This window comes from Zeus faber (assembly GCF_960531495.2).
Source record: "Zeus faber genome assembly, chromosome: 16".
Taxonomy (NCBI): domain Eukaryota; kingdom Metazoa; phylum Chordata; class Actinopteri; order Zeiformes; family Zeidae; genus Zeus; species Zeus faber.
Window position 1 is genome coordinate 7,443,160 of NC_137202.1, and position 25,000 is coordinate 7,468,159.

At 42.8% G+C, this 25,000-nt stretch overlaps 1 protein-coding gene across 1 annotated transcript in view; it reads right to left on the reverse strand.

The window, feature by feature from the left end:
* The window catches only part of blnk (B cell linker), a gene marked incomplete at its 5' end in the record, with an annotated part of 24,875 nt that extends 2,494 nt beyond the window's left edge, over positions 1-22,381 (reverse strand). The window contains 11 exons of the mRNA XM_080017032.1: positions 216-291; positions 1,013-1,064; positions 1,647-1,717; positions 2,077-2,146; positions 3,720-3,823; positions 4,085-4,175; positions 4,440-4,477; positions 5,428-5,474; positions 5,963-6,028; positions 10,931-10,977; positions 22,313-22,381. Of these exons, the coding sequence (XP_079873158.1) occupies positions 216-291; positions 1,013-1,064; positions 1,647-1,717; positions 2,077-2,146; positions 3,720-3,823; positions 4,085-4,175; positions 4,440-4,477; positions 5,428-5,474; positions 5,963-6,028; positions 10,931-10,977; positions 22,313-22,381 (731 nt within the window). The remainder of the gene's footprint in view (positions 1-215; positions 292-1,012; positions 1,065-1,646; positions 1,718-2,076; positions 2,147-3,719; positions 3,824-4,084; positions 4,176-4,439; positions 4,478-5,427; positions 5,475-5,962; positions 6,029-10,930; positions 10,978-22,312) is intronic.
* Positions 22,382-25,000: the final 2,619 nt, after the last annotated feature.

The window sequence follows — 25,000 nt, forward strand, 5'->3', positions numbered from 1 at the left end:
AACTGTGGCATAGGAATCCTGCAGCAAAACAAACAAACTGTATAGGTTTCACTGGTCAAATGTTATGTATATATTGCTCTATACATTTCAGGTTATGCAAAATATATTTTTATGTTCTATGGTCTTCAATATCCCTGCCTCTGATGGCCCTGAAAATGTAAAACAAACAAAAAAACAGGCTGATTGCATAGGCCTGAATTTCATGCGTTTCTTACTTGAGCCGCTTGAAGTCGGCTGTGAAGGCTTTGGGAGGTGGAGCCTGGGCTCTGTGCGGCGTGGGCAGCGTCTTGCCTGCGGAGTTCCACACAGACTGCGTTTACAATGACAATCAAATATGGACACACATACATGATTTTAGAAAAACAAATAGCATAGCATAAGCATGGATTCGTCTACAAATATACGGTAAATATGTACATGTGCAACACTTACTTTCAAATCCTATGTGTTTAACCAGTGGCTTCTGTAATAATAGTCACACAAAACATTTTTTATAGAAACACTGATTGAAATCATACACTGTATATATATATATATATATATATATAGTTTTTTTCCCACTGTTTTTTTCTGTCATTTCCTACCGTTCTTAAAACCGGTCTTGATTGCTCCCTAAAAATAAAGACATTATATAAAATAATGTAGAGCTCAGTGAACTAACTCTTGGCCAGACGAAGCTGGTTGCTAGAGTTACAGTACTTACTCTCTGGACGATGGCTTTGGTGCTTCTGGTGGAGAGCCCTGCTCACTTTCTAAATTTGGACATACATAAATTGATTAAATATGTGTTGTTTGCAGCTATTTTGCCACTATTTGGAATGAACAGGGATTTTTTTTGTTGTTGATTCAATGAGATTGCTGTTTCTCATTTTATCTGGGCGACCTCTAGAAGCAGCTTCCATTTCACCAGTCACTACTGTAGATAAATGGTAATTTGACTGCACTGCTGTTTGTGGCTGCTTATTTTACACCAAAATATTCCAATAAGTCATTATTTTGGTTTGATACTTACGCTCATCTGAGTCGCAAAGCTCATATTCATCCTCCCCCGTTGGCTCCTGGGCCTTAATAATAAAACATCACATAGAGTAGAGGTCAATACGCTTACTACAAATAGGTGCACCATGGTAAAACGGAATTAAAGTTAATCCAGCTTTGTTGGATTGTACTTACAATAGGATATTTTCTGATATTTACTCTGAAAATAAATACCAATGTTAGTCAAGTAATAGATAAAGAAATAACAAAAATCTGATATTACTTGTGGGTTTACTATTCAAAATAGACACAATTTATACCTCAGAGACAGTATATTTGACGCACAAAATAAGTGTCTTAAAGTGTCTGTATTCAACATAGGTCAGAGGTAATCCTACCTGGGACTGACTCTGGGTGGCTGCGATTCGACTGTAGAGCTAAACCTAAAATGTGACCATAGGAGAGAAAAGAAAGGGCAGTTGCTATGATATGGTATTGTATGCGACGTTGTACTTACAAGAATCACGAGTGGAAAAAAAGAAATTCAAAATAAAAAGGTATGATTCACTGTGAAACTGACCTGCTCGCTTGAAGAGAATTCTGCTTTAAGAAATGATAGAATGTGACTGAACACCCATTCCCTCATAAACGACCATTAGTGTTTATTTTTTACAGTTATATAAGAAATTGTTATAGTCAACCTCTGGACCTACCTCTTCTCCGGGAGCTTCATATAAATCTAAAACAGAACCAAGGTCAGAGTTAGAGAAAAGCCCTCCTTGTGGTTATTCCTAGTTTGAAAATATCTTCCTTTAAACTGTTTCTAAGACAAACGGTGACAAAGGGAACCAACAATGAATGATATCACATCAAATCTTTTCTCGAAGCTGAGGTATCAAACATAGAATTTTCCCAAAACCAATATTGTAATATCAGCTGCCCTTGGAATTGCATTGTCACTACTTTCATTTTGTTTTTGTCTACGCTCAGTTTAGTAAATGGTAATATTCCGTCTTTCTTCTATAAAAAGTAAAAAAAAAAAGAAGATTAAAGAAGTTAAAATACTGATTGCTAAAATGAAAATCTTTCAAATCTTACAAGGTGATGGGTTCTCTGTAGGTTCTATATAATTGCCATTGTTACCGTCCTCTGGAATGATGTAATCCTCCTGTAAAACAAATTAGAATGAAATCGTTTACGGACTGTCCTTACTAAGCTCAGACCAATTTACTAGCAGACAAAACCTGGTAAAATGCTATTTCAGCTGTAGCTTTACCTGTTTTTTATATTTTACACATGCAAAATCGCAAGTTCCCCTTCGGGACCAATGTCATGTAATGCCAACAGTGACGGATTGGCCATCTGTCACTTGGGCAAATGCCAGAAGGGCCGCCCTACTATGGGCTGGCCCGGCCCGGCCCAGACGGCGCGGCCTCTTGGCATGCCGGCTGGGCCCATAACATATACTGGTATTAACATAATAATTAGTTTGAGCACTGATAGGATGTCACCTTCAAAACATTAACATAACTTCAGAGCACTCAATTGTATATATACCACCTAAGTCACATAGGAATTGCGGCCACGGTTGGTAGTAAACTGACAATTTGAGTCATGACTCAAATAAAACCATTCAATGAATGAAATGATTTTGAAATGTGGTGTTGCGTAATCACTTGTTTTATTCGCGCACTCGCGTTACGACATGCGTACATACGAGGGAATCGCCTCCAAATGTATGTGATGCGTGCTGCGTCGTCAACCACCGCCAAAAAAAAAAAGATCTGTCCGTCACCAGCGATCCCTTGTCAACAGCTTCTGGCTCTTGCCGCCAGAAGCCGCGACTGCCGAGCGCTCATTCTCCAAACTAAAACTGATTAAAAACGATCTGAGGAGCACAATGGGACTAGATAGACTGAGTGGATTGGCCGTGTTATCAATTGAAAGCGACCGGGCAGGGACGTCGGGCAAAGGGCGCACTGTGGACCATGAGGCTCGCCGAGCACCCTTCTTCAAATAGTGCTGAGTACTTGACGAGCTGATAGGCCTCCATGACGATGTTTCCGACACATTCCAGCTATCGATCATTTACAGTGGGTAGCATTCCTGCCCCTGACGCTCATTGGAGGAAATCTCTCGTCTGATCATCTCCAGACCAGTCTGGGACTCTTGAGAGAATCAGCCCGGTTTTTGGATATCATCTTAAACCTCGGCGTGTGATAAAATACCAAAGTGCGTGTGATCACCTGCGACCCCTGTGCTGATAAACCCTGTCGGGTGTGGAAGAAAAGTCTCGAAATGTGTGATGTCTGACTTTTGAAGGTCTGCACAGTGGCGCAGTGCATTGCACTGCTGCCTCACAGCAAGAAGGTCCTGGGTTCAGTTCCCGCCTGAGGCGCTGTTGGCACCATGCTCCGGCGGGATATCTCCCAAATAGGAGCCTTTCTGTGTGGAGTTTGCATGTTCTCCCCATGCTCACATGGGGTTTCCTCCACCCCACATTAGTAAGGACCCCCCTCTAAAACATGCACACATCATCGACACTTATCACCTGGTCCCCAGGCGCGTCCACGTATGCTGCCCACTGCTCCTGGCTGTGGCCCGGGAGGAAGGACAAGCCAGGATGGGTTGTATGCAGAGGAACCATTTCACCGGCCACCATCCAAAGCATGTGGTGTGTTGTGTGACAAATAAAGACCCCTCTACTAAGAAACCGAGTCGTGAATCCAAGTGGCTCTCACGTCATCGCTGGACACCTGGCTGGGTTCGGCGGGAAGCGGTTTGGCGGCCTTGGCCGTGCGCTGGGGCTTCCTGGGTTGGTGGTCGGGCCTGTTCCGGCAGCTGTCTGCGAAAGGGAAGCAGAAGCAAGCTGTCAATATTTGCGTAATGACAAACTCCGGAACCCAACACGATGCTCCTTTGGTTGCTCCTCTCCTCGGCGAATTTATTCCGCGGGTTCATCTGTGAAGCCAAAAAAACAACAACAACAAAAAAAAAGGATGCTTGATGAAAGCACAAATTATAATGAAATTCAAATAAAAGATGATGAGCTCCCCCACAGTTTGTTAGTTCAGACAGTGCTTTCGGTGGGGGGTACGGTACTGACCGACATATTCCCCCCCGGGAAACGCAGCCGAGGACGGCGGGCTGAAGACTCTGTGACTGGGCGGAGGCTCGTAGCTGTCATCCTGCTCCTCCTGTGGAGCATTGCACGTGGCAGTCAGCCGCTCTCTATCTTCCAAATGATGTTGATTGTTTCGAAGCCCTTGTAAGGCTCACGCGTTATCTAATAACACCTTCATTTTGTAGTAACTTGACACATTTTGTAATAAACATCTGGATCGCTGGAAACCGTAGTGAGTTTTGCTCCGTTTCACAAAGTGTGTGTTATGACATGACTGTTATGGTACTTTGATATTGATATCGAGCCAAGCATAAGTTCATGGAGGCCTATTGCTTACATATTCTGCCTCAGACCATTCTTCGGCCTCATCATCACCTGGAAACAAAACAAAGTGAGGTGGTTGTATCTGACATACACACTTTAAAAAGGGTGCAGCTTCATGCTCTATACTATAAGTCAACATTACGCTTAAGGTTTTGCACTAGTGTGGAAAAAAAGGTTAATGCTCCCCAAAAAGTCAATCATCAATGTATACAATTAATAAATAAATGTTCGTTGATAAAAATATAAATGTTATTCCAAAGTTATTTATGAAATGTCGTATTTAGAAATAAAATCGTTTTGTCTGGGGATAACTTCACATCACGTGGACTCGGTAGAATAAGTCTCCTTGTTTCATTCCATTCGAAAAAAAATATCTATCAGAAAAAAAAAAAAGTCATTTTGTTTCAAGGCTTAAAATTCTGTTTTCCCAAGACAAAAAATATATATATTCCCATGTGGGAATTGGGCAGTAGACCTTTGAAATCAGTTCTCTCAAGCAACCAATTGATAAAATACTATATACATTACTGTATACTTTATACAATTTCCAGTTCTTTCTTATATTTTTGGACGAGTGCAATATTTTCACCTAAATTGAGAATTGATAATATACTTTTTTTTTCGGGAGGAAGACAATATTGACTTAATCACTGCAATACATTTTTAGCAGAGAATGATAGAAGGTTGGTTACCATATAACATAAACTATGGTTTGTTAATTGGGAAAAAAAAAACAAAAAAAAAACGATTTTTGAACACATAATATACGGTACGTACTTTTGTGACATTGTGTTCCACTTCAAATTAGAAAAGAAAAACGGATTCAAATGATGCATTATTTTAAAGATTTGACATACCGTCGTCAACCAATACACAATCTGCGACGCAATGTGGCATTTAATGAATTGTTCATGGGTAATTGAAAATCTACACACAGAGAAAAGTATTCATTTGAGGCTTCATTCACAATGTGTGATATTGGGAGGTCTGGAAAGGTTTACCTGGATAATCCCTGGCAGGGACACTGGGAACCGCCTGCCCCCTGAGTCTGAAGGGGACGGAGGACATATCGCACTGGTCAGTGGGAAGAAAGGATTTGACGCAGTCGTCATCCCGAGACAAAGCTTTTATGCGAAATAAAAACGTGAATAGTGTTAATTGAGCAAACCTTTCTCGGCGAAACGTGTGTAAATAACATAACGTTTGGATGGATCGTTGCGATTTAAACCAATTTGAATCACCAGAGCAGGCCTCCGTGGCGCATTTGACATTCAGCGCCACCGTGAGCCCCAAAGACTTTCATTTCACGAAAGGAAAGGGAGAAAACAGCCATCTGTTGGGTCTTTAGATGGCTATTTTTAGCGTTTAGGCGTTGTTTATTTCCAGCGGTTATGAAAGCGGAATCGCGCCGCGATACCTACGCACAAATGGTGTGGTGTATGGGGGTGGTGGTGGTGGGGGGGGGAATAGGGGGGAGTTTGAGTCAAAGCCTCCAGATTTGGGCCTCCTCCTCAAACGTGCGAGCCGTGAACCGACCTCCTCAGCTTGTTGAGCAGGCTGTCGTCGCTCTTCCTGATGTCCTGGACAATTTTCTGAAGCTGCCTGGGTAAGGGGGAAAAACGACATTATCCGGCGTCACAACTCACGTTTGTGCAACCGGCGGCTCCTCCGACGTGGCTCCCTCCCACTCACAACCTTCAACCTCAGGAAAAGTTGCAAACGCCCCCGACGCAAAATGACCACGGTAAAAGCACCACATTGTAAAAATATGATATCTCCCGTGCCCAGTGCTTCACAAAGTTCCTCCTGCACCTTTGTTTGTTTTTGGGCTGCATTACAGTAAAACGTATCGACATTGGCTTTGAAATGCAATGGGGTAAAACAGTTGAAAGTCTCCAAAACTGGGTAAAATTGAGTAAGTGCAGAATATATATATTTTTTTTATAAAAAAGGAATTAAGTACAGTCATTAATTCCTCTGACTTGTATGTCCATCTTGGGATTATTGTAAAACATCGATTGCAAGAACGTTTCAACGTGAACATTTAAAAGAAAAAGCCTCTGTTTTGTGCCGGTGACAGCAAAATAACATTGTAAAGTGCTTACCGAAATCTTGCAGTGGTAGGGGCGGAAAGTTTACTGAATGTTTCCATGTTCACCGATAACCGATCCAAATGTTGTCATGTAACATTTCTCTGCAGCATTGCTCTTGAAAATATATATTGGCAGCTCGCTGTCAAATGCAATTTCTTTGTATTAAGTCGCTGCTTTGCTATAGATGGGCGGGGGCTCAGCAAACGCTCCTGCAAGAAAGATCACTTCTCCTTTCCACTGCCGTGCACGCACGCACACACACACACACACACACACACACACACACACACATACGCACACACAAATGCATGTACTGACCGCACTTTTAACAAATGTCTTTCTTAACATGTCCTGGTGGCCTCTCCAGACTCTGTCAACCTTGAAACCAAACCCTATTCTGCCCAAATCCACAATCTGTGAGAGTAAGAACTGATCGAATGAAAACAATATACAGTATATCAACAATAAAAATTCCACTTCCCTGCCTTACTGTCTCTGCTACGTCCTAAAACATAAGTTCTCAATCTTGGAGTCCGGACCTCACATGCTGTAAGGACATTGCTAAGATTTAGATATTGATATTTGATTGATATATTTTCTTAATTAAAAAAGAAAAAAAACAAGAAAAAAAAAAACCCATTCTGATTCCGCCTCAGTCTTAGTTGCTTATAGACCTTAATGTGAATTATGACGTATAACATTACCTTACCTTATTATCGTATCTTATCAAATACGTTTTCCAGGAACAAAAAAGAAGAAGGAGCATTACCCACACCAAGAATTTGTGAGACATAAAAAACAATGTCATGAAGCAAAAAAGACTGTAATGAGTCAATGTGTCCTGACGTGAGTTTGGTGAAGGGGTGAGGTCACGGCGAGAGTCTTGGAACGTCCTCCCCTCCACGTTGAAGAGTCGAGGATGACCCAAAAAGGAAATGCTGAGTGTGTAGCAGCCACACAGATCAGCCATCCGTGAAATGATGGGAGCTAGACGCGCCGTGGACGCCGCCGTCTACATATTGACCGCTCATGAGTCACGGTGAGCTGAAAGGAGGCCCTCGACATTCACCATTTTGTTCTCCATTTTATTGAAAGTGGTAAAAAATGTTTTTCTCTAAAATCCAAAATCCACCAACTTCGGCATAATTCACGAACACGGTTGAAGTCTTGTTTGAACCGCGCTGTCACAAACACCTCGTGGTGGAAGTTTGATCCAAATCGATTCACATACGGAGCAGATATTAGCAAAAAAAAAAACGACCAAATTTACAAACCCCAATTCCAATGAGGTTGGGACGTTGTGTAAAATGTAAATAAAAACAGAATTCAATGATTTGCAAATCCTTTTTTAACCTATATTCAATTGAATACAATACAAAGACAAGATATTTAATGTTCAAACTGATAAACTGTTTTTTTTCCAAATATTCACTCATTTTGAATTTGATGCCTGCAACACGTTCCAAAAAAGCTGGGACAGGGGCATGTTTACCACTGTGTTACATCACTTAATAAGCATTTGGGAACTGAGGACACTAATTGTTGATGCTTTGTAGGTGGAATTCTTTCCCATTCTTGCTTGATGTACGACTTCAGTCACTCAACAGTCTGGGGTCTCCGTTGTCGTATTTTGCGCTTCATGATGCGCAGCACATTTTCAATGGGAGACAGGTCTGGAATGCAGGCAGGCAGGATTTCCAAAAACAATTTGAAATGTGGACTCGTCAGACCACAGCACACTTTTCCACTTTGCGTCAGCCCATCTCAGATGAGCCCGGGCCCAGAGAAGCCGGCGGCGTTTCTGGATGTAGTTGATATATGGCTTTCGCTTTGCATGGTAGAGTTATAACTTGCACTTGTAGATGTAGGGATGAACTGTGTTAACCGACAATGGTTTTCCAGAGTGTTCCTGAGTGATATCCTTTACAGAATGATGTTGGTTTTTAATGCAGTGCCGCCTGAGGGATCGAAGGTCACCGGCATTCAATGTTGGTTGTAAGGCCTTGCCGCTTACGTGCAGAGATTTCTCCAGATTCTCTGAATCTTTTGATGATACTATGGACTGTAGATGATGAAATCCCTACATTCCTTGCAAACACTGTTCTCAAACTGTTGGACTATTTGCTCACGCAGTTGTTCACAAAGTGGTGAACCTCGCCGCATCCTTGAACGACTGAGCCTTTCGGGGATGCTCCTTTTATACCCAGTCATGACACTCACCTGTTTCCAATTAACCTGTTCACCTGTGGAATGTTCCCAACAGGTGTTTTTTGAGCATTCCTCAACTTTCCCAGTGTTTTGTTGCCCCTGTCCCAGCTTTTTTGGGACGTGTTGCAGGCATCAAATTCAAAATGAGTGAATATTTGCAAAAAAAACAAAAAGTTCATTAGTTTGAACATTAAATATCTTGTCTGTGTAGTGTATCCAATTGAATGTAGGTTGAAAAGGATTTGAAAATCATTGTATTTTGTTTTTATTTTCGCTTTACACAGCATCCCAACTTCATTGGAATTGGGGTTTGTAGATTGATATTACAGAGACGAGCAAATGCATTTCACGCCGAAATATGTCCAACCCGGCTATAACTGTCTGGAACACATACCTCAGCATAAGCTTCGAACACGGTTGATGTGTGAATGAAAAAATTCTTCCTTAGAAATTTGTCACCGCGTCCACTTGAAAACACTGCAATGTGTGACTGAGTGATATGTTCAAGATCCGGCGAGGCGTCGGAAAAATAGAAGCTGTGCAATGGTAATTACTAACAGAGATACCACAACGTTTTTCGTATTTCATGGAAAAACGTAACATACTGAAAATGTAATCCAAGTATTAAACTCAACAAATAAATTATGTGCCTGACACGGCCTGTAAGAGAAAAATGCAGATGATAAGCTCTTTAAATGATGTTTGACTTGTTCTATAAAGGACCATAGCCATTTTTTGTATGTTACGTAGCTTTTAAAACACATTGCCTGGGGGTTTAATGAGTCTCTCAGCAGCTTAAATGAAGAGACTGTTCTTTCAGACAGTGCTGCACTGTATTATAAAGACTAGATCACATTCCATCTTCACTCAACCTTGTGTGGAGATAAGGATAACCCCAGGGGATTCACAGAGCATTGTGGTTTGTTTTATGGCCCAGTAAGATTGTATCATTGACCGGAGTTTTGACTGTTAAATCACTGTATGAGGGAAACAACCGAGGATATGATTGAGGGGCCATAATCTTGTAAATGACACCTGATCAATGGCACACAACCTTTCATCGTTATGTAAAACGCTCTTCGTCAGAAGCAGGGGCAGACTGATCAGAACACTGATTTGAAGCATGGCTGCATCTTTCGCTTTATTCTGCAGAATAAAAAACCTTAATACTCTCAGTTTGTTTTCCTGTAGCGGGCAGATTAACCTCACCGATCACGCAGTGTCCACACAGGCCCCAAATGGCCACCCATCACTAGGAGTGCAGCTCTGTTTCCACAGACAACACTGTGAGTTCAAACAATGAGAAGTTCTGGTTTACTGCAAAACATTTACATGCACGGTTGTTTTTCAAGACAGGAAGGTTCGTGAAAATCGTGCTGTGCTTCAGTGAACCCGGGAAACTGTAAAACGCACCCAACATTACTAAACTGGGCCGTGTGTATTGCTGCCTGCAGCTATATTTTTTATGATTATTATGATAATCATTATTATCAGTAATAATGATAACAATAACAAGCATAATAATAATCATAATAATAATAATAATGAGAAGAATAACAACAAGAAGGTGAACAAGAGGAAAAAAAAAATATTGGTGTAAAATTGAATGTTATTATTATATAATAATTATTATTGAGAACGTATTTAAAAACGTATTTTGCATTTTCCAAATGATCTCAAAGTGCCCATGTACAAACTACATTCTCAATCAAACTCATTCTCAACTAAATCTCAATGCTTGATAAATACAGGATGTGCCTCAATATTGCATGTGTCACTTAAGTGAAGACTCTGCAGAACATTCCTTAAACTTCTTGCTTGCAGCTTCATGAAAAACAGGAAGTCATGAATGTACAGATAAAAAAGAAACGCTTTCCAATAAATAAGTCTCTCACAAAAGAATAGTCAAACAATGCCACAGACAGGCGTGCACGCACGCACCCACGCACACACACACACACACACACACACACACACACACACACACACACACACATATTTCAGCAACATACAGTATATTGAAGAACTTGATTTCAGAAGGCTCTAGTTTTATGAATAATGTGTTCATATCATAAATACAAGCGAAGGCTAATAATGAAGGAATTAAGGAAGGATGGAAGAAAGGAAGAAGGAAAATAATAAGGAAGGAAGGAGGCGAGGAAAGCAGCAGTTCAGGGTGTGAGGAATGGAAACAGGTCCTTACGGTTGGTGGATAAGACTGAACTTTCGCAAGTCGCCGTCAAAAAGTCTCTGTGAAGATAAAACATGCATAGACGTCAATAGTGACACTTCACTTCAGAAAACTTTCAAACACTTTGAGCTGCAAATATTGTTTGAAAGGTGCAATACAAATAAATATTATTATCATTATTATTATTATTATACTTATTAGTATTGTTTTTGCTCAGATTTCTATACATTTTAATCTTCTTTGCATTTTTCGGGCTAAAAGTATCTGGAACACAGCAACTGCAGTACGCACACACGGTTGAGGCCTCGTTGGAAGTGGGATGTTCCAGACATCTTGTTGTTCAAATTTGATCAATATCGGTGTACATTTGGAGCAGAAATTAGTGATAAACTGTCGTAATTTCCTTCCTTTCAGGAGCGGGCCGCTTTGTGACATCCTCATCCAAAGTTATATAAGTCCAAGCTTCGTCTCTTGGAGGTCAACGTGCGAGTGCGACACCCAGACAGACAACTTGAGCCGCTGTTACGTTTAAAGGACGCGCAGAAGGCTGGAAATCGTGCTGCCTTTTACGAAACATGCGACACGAACTGCCAATCGTACAGAGCAGAGAAACAACCAGGTGACTTGAACAGCCAATCTTACAGCGGCGGCACTGGCGCTTCCTCTGCTCGCTCTCTCTCTCTCTCTCTCTCTCTCTTTCTCCCTCTCTCTCTTTCTCCCTCTCTCTTTTTCTCTCGTTCTCTCTCTCTCTCTCTCTCTCTCTCTCTCTCTCTCTCCCTCTCTCGTTTTCTCTCTCTCTCTCGTTCTCTCTCTCTCCCCCCAACCCGAGACCGGTGCGGCCCCCATTCCCGCTAAAGGAGAGCGATTGAAGAAAGAATCCGTGATTTTCAGTGACATCCGGTCCGACACAGTCGGAGAGCCTCCGTCGGTCCTCTCCAAATGTCCCTGCGTTTAATCCCAGAGCGCAGATGCGGCAACCTCGGGTTACGGAACCTTGGAACCTAGAAAACCTGTAATACGTACCCAACATGACTAAACCGGACCCTGTGTCCTGCTTCCTGCAGCTATATTTATCATTGTCATCATTAGGAAAAAAATTAACAAACATATGCAACAAAAACAAATAGATAAATATTGTGAAGAAATAAAGTGGGTGAGAAGCCCTCCAAGTATCCGTTCCACTACAATGTTGATGCGATGGCTTTGTTCCGCCACTCGAGGGCAGCATCCCACTGAAAGGACACAACGCGTTCACGCCGTGTCAAAGTGTAAGTGGTGAGCGTGCATGTTCAGGTTTGCATGCAAAAATTACATTCAACTTCTTTTTTTTTTTTTTTTTTATTAAGAGAATGTTGTGTCCGAGAATTAAAGGCATGAATCCTGTATCTATAGAACATTTAATATATTTGTATGCTATGTTATAGCCATAGATATAGTTATATAGTTATACTGATTGCTCTGTGTGTGTATGAACGTGGTTTTGCTCTGCAAGCTGCTTCGTCATTTCGACTACATTATTGTGCCTGTTTCGCATTGAGACAACTGGTTTGTAAACGAAAGAAAAATGATCACCATAAAATATGCGGCAATTCCTGTTAAATTATGTATTCCCCTTTTTATTCATAATTCATTGCTTTAGGTCGCTACTTTATCTTTTCCCTCTCCTGTTATTTTTTCTTCCTTTTTTAAGGTTGTGATGAAATGCCGAGGATCCGTGTTCAAACGCCCCAACAGTTACTCAGCGACGGACCTCATGGAGTTAATGAGTTGTGATGATTAAACGGGATGTAAGCATCGGTTCTGTATCCGCACATTTCCCCTGAGGTCCAGCACGGCGACGCTCCCCTGAATTACCAGTCGCAGATAGTGGAGTGCAACAAAATGGCTTCAGTATCAGAAAGCATGCTCTTCATCACACTTCAACCTTTTTCAGAACTGAGCACCGACAATCCCAGGAGTATAGAGCAACAGTGAGGGGTCATCATTAGAATTAAAGCCCTGAACGTGCCCTGAACGTGTCATTTCTATTTCAACTTTTTCAATCAGCGAGTGGCATCGCTGTAGACCAGCCTCCTCACCTACGGCTGAGACGCGGGGCTTGATCACCTGTGTGAAATCAGGCTTTTTGACACTGAATAAAATATCAAATAGTTTGCCCCGGTGGCCGACACAGGCACCTTGCCACGTTGAATTATTTATGGGGAGCGTCCGTGCCTTGTTCGAATAAGATACGACTGCTTGACGCCCGAAAAGATCTCCTTCATATTCAGCACCGCTCCTCTTTAACAAAAAAAAAAAAGAAAAAAAAAAAATATCTACTTTAACTTGAAGTTGTCGTCCCTAATTGAATAAATGTATGACTACTGACGATTGGATGTAATATTTTAAAAACCTGAACCTAGCTCCCTGAGGTGTCATCATTCACTAATTGAAAGAAAGAGTGTGTGTGTGTGTGTGTGTGTGTGTGTGTGTGTGTGTGTGTGTGTGTGTGTGTGTGTGTGCGCGCGCGCTTGCTTGAATCGTGCTTTATTTTGTGAGCAGATGGAAACTGAAGGAGCTAAAAATGTGGACGACCAGACCCTTCATCAGCCCTCCATACTGAGGGCCCGTCACTCTCCCCCCGGTGCCTTACTCACACACTTGTGAGTATGCGATGTCTGAGCCCCGTAACCTAGCAACCACATCCAGATGGGAGCACACGCCGGGGCGGCTGAGTGTGGTCCAGGAATGTCGGAATTGAAGCAAAGACGATGGCGGTTGGGAACTATCATCGTATGCTAAGTAAAGCTCATTTTGACCCTGAAGTGTATCGAATGAATGAATGAATTTGGGGTGGTGGTGGGGTGGAGGGGATTCACCTCCCAGCTTTATGTTGGACCTTAACAATTTCATGGGATGTCAAGATGATCTTTCTGGAGATGCCGACTTTTATTTTTCCATTTGTTAGGATTTGTAGGGAGAGACGGAAAGCTTTGACAATTTTGCGCTCCACTCAAAATATCCCTTTTTCCCTCCAAATATTGCCCTTTGTGTCACGTTGATGAAGTCAGAGGTGAAGTCGAGAAGTGAGTAAACGTAGTCTTTGTGTCATATATTTGAATAGAACCCTATTCCTGTTTCTTTTTTTTTTGTAAAGACACTAGACTTGACTTTTCACCCAAAACGCATCGCATTTCTTTACCATTGTGGTGTGGGGATGGGGTGGTTTGAGCAGCCACACCTCACCTGGATCGCGATGATTGGGATCAGAGTGGCTGCCTACCTGTTGCTCATTGAGCAACAGGTTAAAACCCCCATCCCCACACACACTCAGGAGAGAGGAGCCCGTGTCATGAAACATGTCTATCTGCTGCTGGCCAATTACAACTGGCCAACTCTCTACTATAAACTAGGGTCTACAACCCCGTCCTTTGTGTCTCTGTGCCGGCAGTCCCTGGACACGCCACTTGGGTGGCACGTGGTCGGTGAAACACGGGCACAATCTTTAAAAAAATGTTTTTTATAATTTTTGTCATGAGGTCAAGTCTTCCTATACAACAGCAACACTTCACACAATATTGGCTCTCACTGGAAAAAAAATATTGCATTGGAGTCATTGAATGAACTTCAAGAAAACCCTCTATGTTAAACCACAATTTTGGAGGTTTTATTGTGCAGCTTAACTTCTCAATTTCAAGTTGACAACATCGCAAAATATCGATTTTACAAATGTAAGCACATGTAAGTTGATCCTGTGACTCTGTCAGTCTATCACAGGGCTCACACTAATTTGGCCGTATGTAGAAAGAACAGAAGCCAACGTCATCGCGCTGGGGAGAGGCGGTCTGTTGTAGCGCCACGGCAACGTGTGGATTTGTCTGAGAGGGAATCTGGACTTTGCGACCAAACCTGTCAGAATTTCCTTCATCTTTAATCACGATCAACACTAATCATCATAACGAGATCACAGGAGTGAAGCGTTTTTAAAGTTGCTTGAACAAACACAGTTTTTTTGGGCACAAGACTCACCTAATTACCAGGATGAACTCCAAGGAATACTGACATCAGAACATTTTAATTACCGATATTTTTAACCACACTTTTAATTGTTTTACTTTGTACGTGTGTGTTGTGCGACTTGGTTAAAGTGGTAATCCATGACTTTTAGGTCAAGTGAGAGAACAGGAGGGAAAGTTGTTGTATTGATGATAGCTGGCTATTCCACGGCCATAATTCGAGGTATCACATATTTCATTATAATTATTATTCAACATTTTTTTCATTATTATATATCATTTAATCTCAGGTCTCCCTGGAAAGTGATCTTGACCTCACTGTGACGACTTGACAAAATTACACTTTCAAAATATTGTTTTTGAACTTAGTGTGTCCATTATTTGGTAATGGATTTTCAGAGAGATAGCAAATAGATATCTCTATTTCACTGCAGCAAATTGTCATGCCCAGCTCGTTGGGGAGCATAACAAAGAGGCGAGTTCCACACAGCAACAGCTTCAGGCCTTGGGCCGTCACAAAATGCAGATTTGAGTAATCCCCCGTCTCTCTACAAACACACCCAAGAAATGAAAAGAAATACCAACTTACTGAAACAAATCTGTACAACTGAATCGAAGCGGCGCCTTCTGGCTCTGAATCCAAAAGGCTGCTGAGCCACGGGGGGGTTATGGCTACAGTGGGGCTACGGTGAAATATTCTGGTTCGATATTTGCGTCCCACCGTACCCTGAGCCCAACAGAGCTCAGGTCTGTGTGTATCGGTTGCAACAGCAGCAATGGGATCAATCAATCCCGAGCCCTATGTATTTTATTATTTTATTTTTTATTTTTTTTGGGGGGGGGGGGGGGGGGGGGGGGGGGGGGGGGGCTTCCCTGGCAATTTAGACATCAAAGCCAAACCCCTGCAACATAAATCACTTTGATTGATTTTGGCTAAAATCCCCATTGACCATATTTTGGTGGAAAAGAGCCAGCCGGCCAGACAGGGAGAGCGCTGAATAGAAAATTAATGTGGAGCTTATTAAAATCCCTGGTGCTTATTAAATACTGCTCTGATATCGCACCTAAAACGGGAGCATCTCAGGGTCAGTGAATTACGAATCGAAAAGTAGAGTGTTGCTCTCACTCGCTACGATTGAAAGTACTTTTAAAAAGGTCACCACAAAGACCAACATTTGATGAATTAGTGCTTTCACGGACAAACGTAAATTAAAATAAAGCTGCTAGCAGCATTGAGTGGGCGTCAAGCCTGGACCTCCAGCGAGGCGGCGATGCATTGCTGGAGAAGTTGGACCAGAGAGCAAAAGGTGCAAGTGATTCTCTTGTTTGAGAATGTGGCCGTTAGTCTATGAGAAAGGGATTGATGCATGCGTTTTTGTGTGCTCTATGACCTCTGGCTGTCACATGACTTGACCCGTGTGACCCAAACCGAATGTAAAATAGCGTGCCGAGTCTAAAAAAGCATGTTTGGTTCACATCGGTTCACACTTCCTGTCTTTGAGGCGTTTTTGGATATACGTTTCTGTCTGTGGCGACCATATTGTTTGGAATTAGGGAAACTCTTTTGATGACTTTGAACAATAAAGGTTCAAAGAATCTAAATAGGCCGGTTTGGTTGAAATTGGACAAAGGGCCGAGGGGGAAATACAATTCTAAATATCTGACAAACTGCCCCCTGGAAATCAATGTTTTTTTTGGCAAAGTGGCCATGAGAAGCTGGATCACTTGACACTGATATCGTGATCACAGCACAAACAGGATGTGAGGTATGACCGTGTGAAAAGTGTGATTTGATGGAACCGACTTCATCCAATCGGCTTCATCTTGCTTGAGCCAATAGAACCTCCAGCCACAAATATCTTAAAGTTGGTTGTCTTAAAAATCAGAGACACGGTCTAGAAATGATGACTATGTTCATGATTTTTTTTTTTTATAGTATAGCGCCCCCATCAGGCCATCTGCATGCAACAAGTGATAGTAGCTTCAGTAGAGAGTACTGGACTTGGGAAAAGAGGGTTGTGAAAATTGGACCAAGTGTTAGGAAAATACGTCTACTTCCTTTATTGGAAGCAGGCGTATATTAGAGGCAGGCTTTTATATCTAATTCCCTCTGTTTAATAAAAGTATAAAAGTATATTTCATCATATTTTTGTTTGAATTTTAAATCAAACTTCCGTCTGAGTGCCGTGCCGTGCAAACACATTTATGGTGAAAAAAGAGAGAGCTTGTAAATTACCTAAAAATCGAACTTGTGGTTGTAGCCGACGGGGGAATTGGTTTTCTGGGCTTGCCTTGAAAGCACCACTTCCTGCTCGGAGCACTGGAGAGCGAGAGCACTCCGAGCGGGGCATTTGCCCCAAGAAGCGATCTGCTAGGGATGATGGAGTAATGGAATAAATTAAATGCATCTACAATAAAAACAACAAACACTGTCCGATCAGAGGTGGTGGGGGGTTGGTTGGCAAATAATAAAAGGGTTGTGTAGAGCACGCACCCGGAATTAATGAGAGGCCCCGGTTTTTATTTGACGACCGGTTTATATTTGAGGAAATACGGCACGTAACTTTGAGAAATTTCCCTGAAACCTAAACTGAGATATTGACCTTTGAACCCCACCAGAGGTCACCTTTGGAGCCCTATATTTCAGCAGTTAAAAGGGCTACCAAAATAAAGTCAGCTGTTTTGGGCAGCTCTGGACTTTTAGACGGGTGGTAGTGTCAATACCGCCACTTAAAATGGCCTTACCAATTCAGGGAAATTGCAAATTACATGTCAGTTCTGACAATGCAGGTTAACTCCCCAATCAAATTAACCCCTAATGGCATGTCGTTGCATGTCGTTTTCCCCCAATAAATGTCTTTCATTGTCATCTTTTTAATAATTCAACTACTTTGCCCATGAGTTAAGTGCATCGAGATGGAGAAACAAAATGGTGCAGAATTGTAGTTTTTGTAGTTTCTAGGATTAAAGATAATGTTAGAGTTTTTAACACTTACAAATAATTGAGTAAACATGACGCAATGTATATAATAATTTGTTTTTGCTCCTGTCGAAGCCACAAGTCTGTATGATACCAACCTCGTTTGAAGAAAAACGGTTTTGTTTGTGACTACATTACCCATAATCCAAAGTGTTACAGTGCTGTCTCTGATTGGTGGAGCTTGCTGTTACCATGGAAATGTTTACCTCACTGGCTGATGGGTACACAGGCATGCAAACTCTGATCTTTATATCCAGTTAAATTGATAGGAATGAAATTCATACTGAGCATTTCCCCATATCCCTATTCTCGCCCAACTGTGAATTTAATAGACCCTTCAAGAGAGAAAAATCGAAAATCAGATTCAAATTCTCTTGTTGCGTGCCCTTGAGGTCCAAACGCAGGATGTTGTTGAAGAATACTGAGATGCTCTGTCGCGCAGAAAGACCCTTCAGTTGCTGTCAACGCGGCGCTTTGAACCCAGACACTGAGGCTCAAATTTGGTTTTCCTGATCTCACTCTCAAAAGATGATAAAATGGTTTCCTCCTTCCCGATCTGCATCTTCCACTTTTTTTACGATTCTAAAGGAAAACTCCGGATTTTTTTAAATCTAAACCTTATTGTGACTGGAATCAGAATCTTTTCAATTTAAGCCAGTATTGGCAGCTGCATTACGTAGTACAATGAGGGCGGTCGCTCGCATGTTATTTCGGTCCTGTTTTCTCTATACTGGATTATTTTGAAATATCCTTACATCAAGTACTTGGGTCGACTCCCAATGATGTAAAAATAAGGCCAAATTTTCCCCTTATATACTGTAATCCATCGCAACAGTCACTCCGGATTGACCTTGACCTTCTCTGTCTCGGCTAGGGCCACATTACGCGATTTTCGAGGCCAATTTGGCAACGATTTGAACTGGGGCGGCGTCAGAGGTAGTCCGGGGAAGTCACAGTCACTGTCTTCGATATGTATGTGTGAGAGAAAGATCCCAATGGGCCAGGTCACAATTCAATCAAACATGTAAGGGCTTTAAATCACAACGGCAATTTTCAACAGCCAATGAGATTGTGTGCCTGCACGAAGCTGAAGCCAAATTAAAGCGGCAAGTGGGCAAGTGTTGACTGCTGAAATGGAGGAGCGACTTGTGGAATTCTGGCAACTTGTTAGCGTGTGATTAGTGTGTGATGTCAGCACTGCAAGTTCCCTGCACAAACAACCACAGTGGTCGCCGTCAAAATATGGCGAGACATCTCGCCTCTCGTGAGAATCTCGCGCGAAGATACATTCTTGCGAGTGTTAGAGTTCCACAAAACTCTGTCCGTCTGTCCTCCGTCTTTAGACTTGTGCCCTCAAAGACAGGAGTTGTTACGCGTGTGCACAGAAGAGACAGAACGAACGTCTGCAAATTTCAGTTGTCAAAGAGGACCTATTATGCTCTTGTTTTACACAAGTTAATATAGGTCTCTGAGGTCCCCAAAACGTGTTTTTTAAGATTTTTTTTGGAAAATACAACTCAGATTATGGGTTGGAGCCATTCTTAGATGCGTCCAAATCCATTGGGTTTCTGACATATTATTTAAATGGGAGGAGCCACTCTCCTGAGGCCCCTAGTTCTGTGAGCCAATGAAGTTTGAGCATAAGTTGGGGGTTCTGTGAGCTTTTGAGTGTGGCTTCTGGGTTTCGGTCTATTTACTCCATGACTTCCACTGATTTCACCTTATCAGGCCACCAAAATCCGTTTCTGACCAAATTTGAGGTGAGAAATAAGCAATCCGGTTGCTGAATCTCCACTCATATTAGATCTACAAGGCCTCATTTAAAAGTTAGTTGCGACATCCGTCACAGGCACCGCGACGCACTGGGGCTCTCAGACGCGGGGATTCTTTGTGTCATATAAATGTCCAAAAATACAATTAAATAAATGAATACATCTTCAACAAAAACGCACAGCAGATGGGATGGCGCAGATGAGCATATAAAGAAATCCGTGACGAGCTGGCGTCAGCTCGTGCAGAGAGTAGAAGAAAACCCATGATAACCGACCGTTCAGGGCGGTCGGGAGCCTCAGCGTTTTGCTCACAGCGATTACTTTGTCATTAGTTTACCTCCTTTATTCTGGTCACGTCGGCCACGTCGAACATGAACATCCCACGTCGTAACATTATATACATGACAGACAATAAAGAAAAGCGCAGTGCATCCCCTTTAAGCGTGCACTTCTCAACCTTTTCATTGTCGATTGAAAGAAATCGCGCAACGTGGATGACACTTCAGAGAGAGACAGAAAGACCAACGGCGTACGCTCTGTTTCTCGCACTCTGCTCCTTCAAACTCAATCCAATCAGCGCAGGTCATGAAGAGGCAAAGTGTGTGAGCACGAGCTCGCATATTTACACTTACTTCCACATCAGCAGAACACAGTATTTACATACCCAACCATCTTGGGAGCTCAATTTTGGATTTTTTATTTTTTAATGCTGCACTACAATAATTGTGAAATAGAAGTATTTTCGTACTCTGAAGGGATTCTGATAATACTGTCTCAGTTTATAGAAACATGTTTGGTTTAGACCAGTTTATTTCTACAGCCTTTCATCACAGTACAGTCTCAGAGGTTCTCCACTAGTCCACATTTTACAAATTGTTATATATTGTTTGTCTGGTTTAGTGATGGGTTAAAACCAGTGCTGGGCAGTAACGCATTGTAATAACATTACTTTTCCCAGTAACGAGTAGTGTAACAAATTACTAATACAATTTTAGTAATAATATTTCAGTTGCCCCCCAAAAAATAACTTGTAACAACCTTACTTTTGTTGATTAATTTTCATTCCTTTCATTTTGTTATCATTTGGTCTCATATCTGCTTTAATGCAAGCCGTTTCTCAATACCAAGTACGCAAAGTCCGGACTTGCGGACTTGGTAGTTCAGACTTGGCAAGTTCGACTCGGGAGTACAGACTCCCGGGGACGGGGGGACGGGAGGACGCAGGACGGTCATTCTGCGAAACCGCATTCCGGGATACTTGGCTGTCCCAAGTCCACACAAGTCACCATCGATGCATCCTCAATAAAATGGGCGGAGCAAGTCCACATCCGGGCATTTGGACTGGACTTGGCTTGATGCAGACTTTGAATTGGAACAGTACTTGGGCTGCGACTGATGACGTTTCACAAGTCCACAAGAACACAAGTGCAGACAAGAACGCAGATTGAGAAAGGGCCAAGGTCCTGCCCCTAAGCTATGACGCAAATCAGCGGCAGAACCGCTTTACGGCAATATTTTACGTCACGGTGCTTTACGTTGTCGGCACGTAGGAGCGAGTATAAACAAACATGGACGGAGAAAACGCTTTGGGAAATGACTCATTACATGGATCATGGATTATTACAATATTTGTCCGTCTGCTACCGCGCTGCAACTACACGAGGTGAGCGTTGAAGACCGATCACGTTTTACTACATGTGCACTGGTAGCGTCAGTAGTTGAAGCCTTCGCGGCGCTTACCGGCGATCACCCTGACATTCACACAGAGGTGTCATGCCAAGTCTGAATTCTGAGGAGCAAAGACGCAGTTACCAATTTTGTGGGCTGTAACGGAAAAGTTATATAACAAGTAGTGTAACAAATTCATGTTGGCAAGGAGAAATAACAAGTAAAGTAACAAGCCCAACACAACCAAAATTCTCTTTCAGGGGCAAAAACAACAGTAATATTTCTCTGTTTTCAGCAACAATGGCAAATACAATGGTCCGCCATTTAATTATCCTGGTCCCACAACAACAATTTCTCAGGCGGATTTGCCGCATTTGATGTCCCCACAATAACAAATTGGCGTTGGACACATTTTAATACCCGACGTTTTATCAACACATGTGACAGTGATTGCTTTTGGTAATTGTATTTACTGGAAAGATTCAGGTGAACTTAAAGTCAGGAACTCACCAACAATCTCCGTCCGTCGATTCTGTATCTGCCCACCGTCGCGGCACATTCTGGCATTTGCATCTGAGTGCAGCGTACAACAAAAACATGATTTCATTAAATGGTTTTCACATACTTTAACCTTTAAGTGACCTCAATTACAAGTTTTGTTTTCTTCTGAAATAGCTCTAATCCTAAGAATTTGTTGATTTTTAAATTAGAGCTAAAGTAAGTCTATATACTGTAAATACACAGGGTGTCTAGAGGTGCAAGTATCGAAGGTTGGAAGAATCTAAATCAAATGCAAATCAACTCAAAATTCATCTTCCGACATGATTAACACGTAGCTTTCTCGCTTGTTTTACACTATATCTAACTAGTGCATACAGGTAGAAGTACCTAAGAATGGAGAAATCAAATCTGAATTTCAGTATCTGCTGTTGATTTTAATTTTATTTCCATTTTCTCTCGCCCGCTCCTCGCTTCTGACCTGGTGCATGAAGAAGGCCACTTGCACCGGAGTCCACGCCTCGCACTCCTCTCTGGACGGCAGGCTCATTTCTGCCACAACGGGGGGCGGCGGGCGGAACATCGAGCTTAAGCAGCAGCGGTGGAACCGACCTCCGTCCTCGGCGAACCGACACACCACTTCGGCACAAGGGAGAACTTCTCTTCTTTTGTCGCTCCCTCTCCTTCATCGATAAGTGATGTGGCCGCTCAGAGTGGGAGCAATAACCAAAGTTTGCCACACAAATGGGACCGAGCGAGCCTGTAAAGGGAAATGGGGACTTCCCCAAGCCAATAAAAAAAACCAGAAATGTGGAGGTAGTTGCGGCCAGAGTTTTACTTCTGTGACGTGTGCGTTTATTAATGTTCATGCTGCATTATTAACATCATTCGTCATTTATTCAATCTGAATATAATCCCCGCTGGAGGTAATAAAGATGGCAAATGTAAGCCCGGTCCCAACCAAGCGGGGTGGAAGCTGTCAGTGGTAGAGATATTTGTTCATAAACAAATTAAATAACAAGCAACATCGTTGGTAAAAAAACCCAAAAAAAACCCCAGTAAGATCAGGCAGTGAGGATGTACTGTGCATGTATATATCAGCTGGTGCAACTGTACACTTCCTGGTTACAGGCCGAACATCCTATTTCTCTGGTAAAATGAGCTTGATGACAGACTGTTGCAAAATGAGCAACAGAAAACAGAGAAGCTTCTTCCTTTGCATAAGGGTTGAAGCTTATGCAGAAATATGCAGGTTTCTTCTTCTTTTTTTTTTTTTTTTTTTTTGTCCTTGAATTTTCATATTGTTTTTAAGGTCATTATGGCTGTAATATAGTGTAATGCCCTGTACACAATTGATTGGTAGGCGCCATAACCAAGTGAAAACACCGCGACCCACTGGTGGACAGCGGCTCTGTCGACAATGGGGCGGCAGATCCGCTGAGAAGGTGGAAACGTTGCCCTGACAGCCGACAGTCATTTTCAACAGGAATCGGTTGTTGGCATAGCAACGCGTAAACAACGCTTAAGCTTTCCAGAAATTTGCTACTGTCATAAAGAATGCATGTTTTAAACAAATGATTAAAGGAACATTTTTACATTACATATTTTCTTTTTTTTTTTTCACTGGTGTTGTTAATTATTGTAATTATTTGTATAAAATGTTAAAAAATGTCCCTTACTTTTTTGGTTAGGGTTAAATTGACAAAATCAATTTGTTGGAAAGCATGTTTTATGATACGGTTTGTAGTTAAAAATGAACCCCTTCATCATTACCACTTCCATCCAGCATTTCCCTCCGAGAACATTTCGACCGTTAATCGCCATGCAGAGACCTGAGTATGACCAATCTGAATAAATACGATTACGCTGCGGGAATTTCACTGGACGGGGGCCCTACGACGCACGAGCAAACGCTGAGGCCGGGAAACGAGCGCCGTTTCGCTCCAGCCCGATTGTTGGCCGGCTGAGGGAGCCATCCGTCTCGGTGCGTGACGCTCCCGTTTCATCACGCCTCGTTCCGGAACCCGAGCCGAGCCGCCACATGTACAGTTTGAGCGATTACGGGGGAGAGGGCGCCGGGGAGGGGGGTAAATGGTGTCAGAATTGGTCACAGTCTGCCCTTTTACATCTGTTAACCCTCCCAACACCTCGCTAATGACAGCACCGTGCAAATGCCCCGTAATGTACTCTGTCCACCCTGAACGAGCGCTCCGGAGAAGCGAGGAGACTCGTTTTTCTCCCGTGTTGACGACATTAAATCGAGGGACGATCCGGGTGTCGGCGTGGCCATGCAGATGCGGCGTCTAAATAATTAAATGATCGCCCGTGTTTTTCTGGTACCGACCTTCCTTTCACGTTGTCTGTCACGCCGGCGGAGGATTTAATGTGAATTTGCCATTAGACGCCAAACAAATAAATCAGCCGAACAGACTGATCGCTCCATCAGCCTGCGTACCTGACCGGCGCGCATGCGGCGGTAGCCACTCTCCGGTTAAAATGCTTCTATTAATTTATGAACTTGCGCAGCCACACACACACACACATACATTCAACCATCCGGCTGCGGTTTCCTGGGGGAATGGCCCTCAAAGGCTCTCTCAGTTAGGGCAGTATGCTAATTAAAGCCCGGGAGCAGATGGCGGCAGGCTCGGCCCGGGCCGTAATGAGATGGGGCGGTGGAGAGAAGAACCGGACATGGCGGGACAGCTGTGGGGTTGTTTTGCGAGGTGACCGCCGTCCCCCGCAACAAGGCGTCCAGCCGGCGTAGAATAACAACACAGAAACTCTCTTCGCGAGACGTGCCGTTTCTGAAAATGACTGTTTTCATCCCTGACAAAAAGTGGCGGTGGAGCTACAGTGTTGGTAGGTTGTTGTATTGCTGGGAAAGAATATTTATAGCGTCATTCCACCGCGCTCAACCGTTTGATCTTGGCAGTTGATGTCTGTTCGCCAAACAACAGATCACGAACACCTGTTGCCAGAACCTTTCCCTATCTGCCAGATCCTCCTCGCCAGCTCCAACTGCCGTTTTGTTTCGTGGCAGCGACGATCACAAAAGACAAACAACTGTGCGGATTGGCAACCGTCACAGAGCCCCCTTCCCCTCCCGCCTCCTCCACCTCCACCTTTAACCCACAGAAATCCACGGAGGTGCCACAGTCGTTTCGGA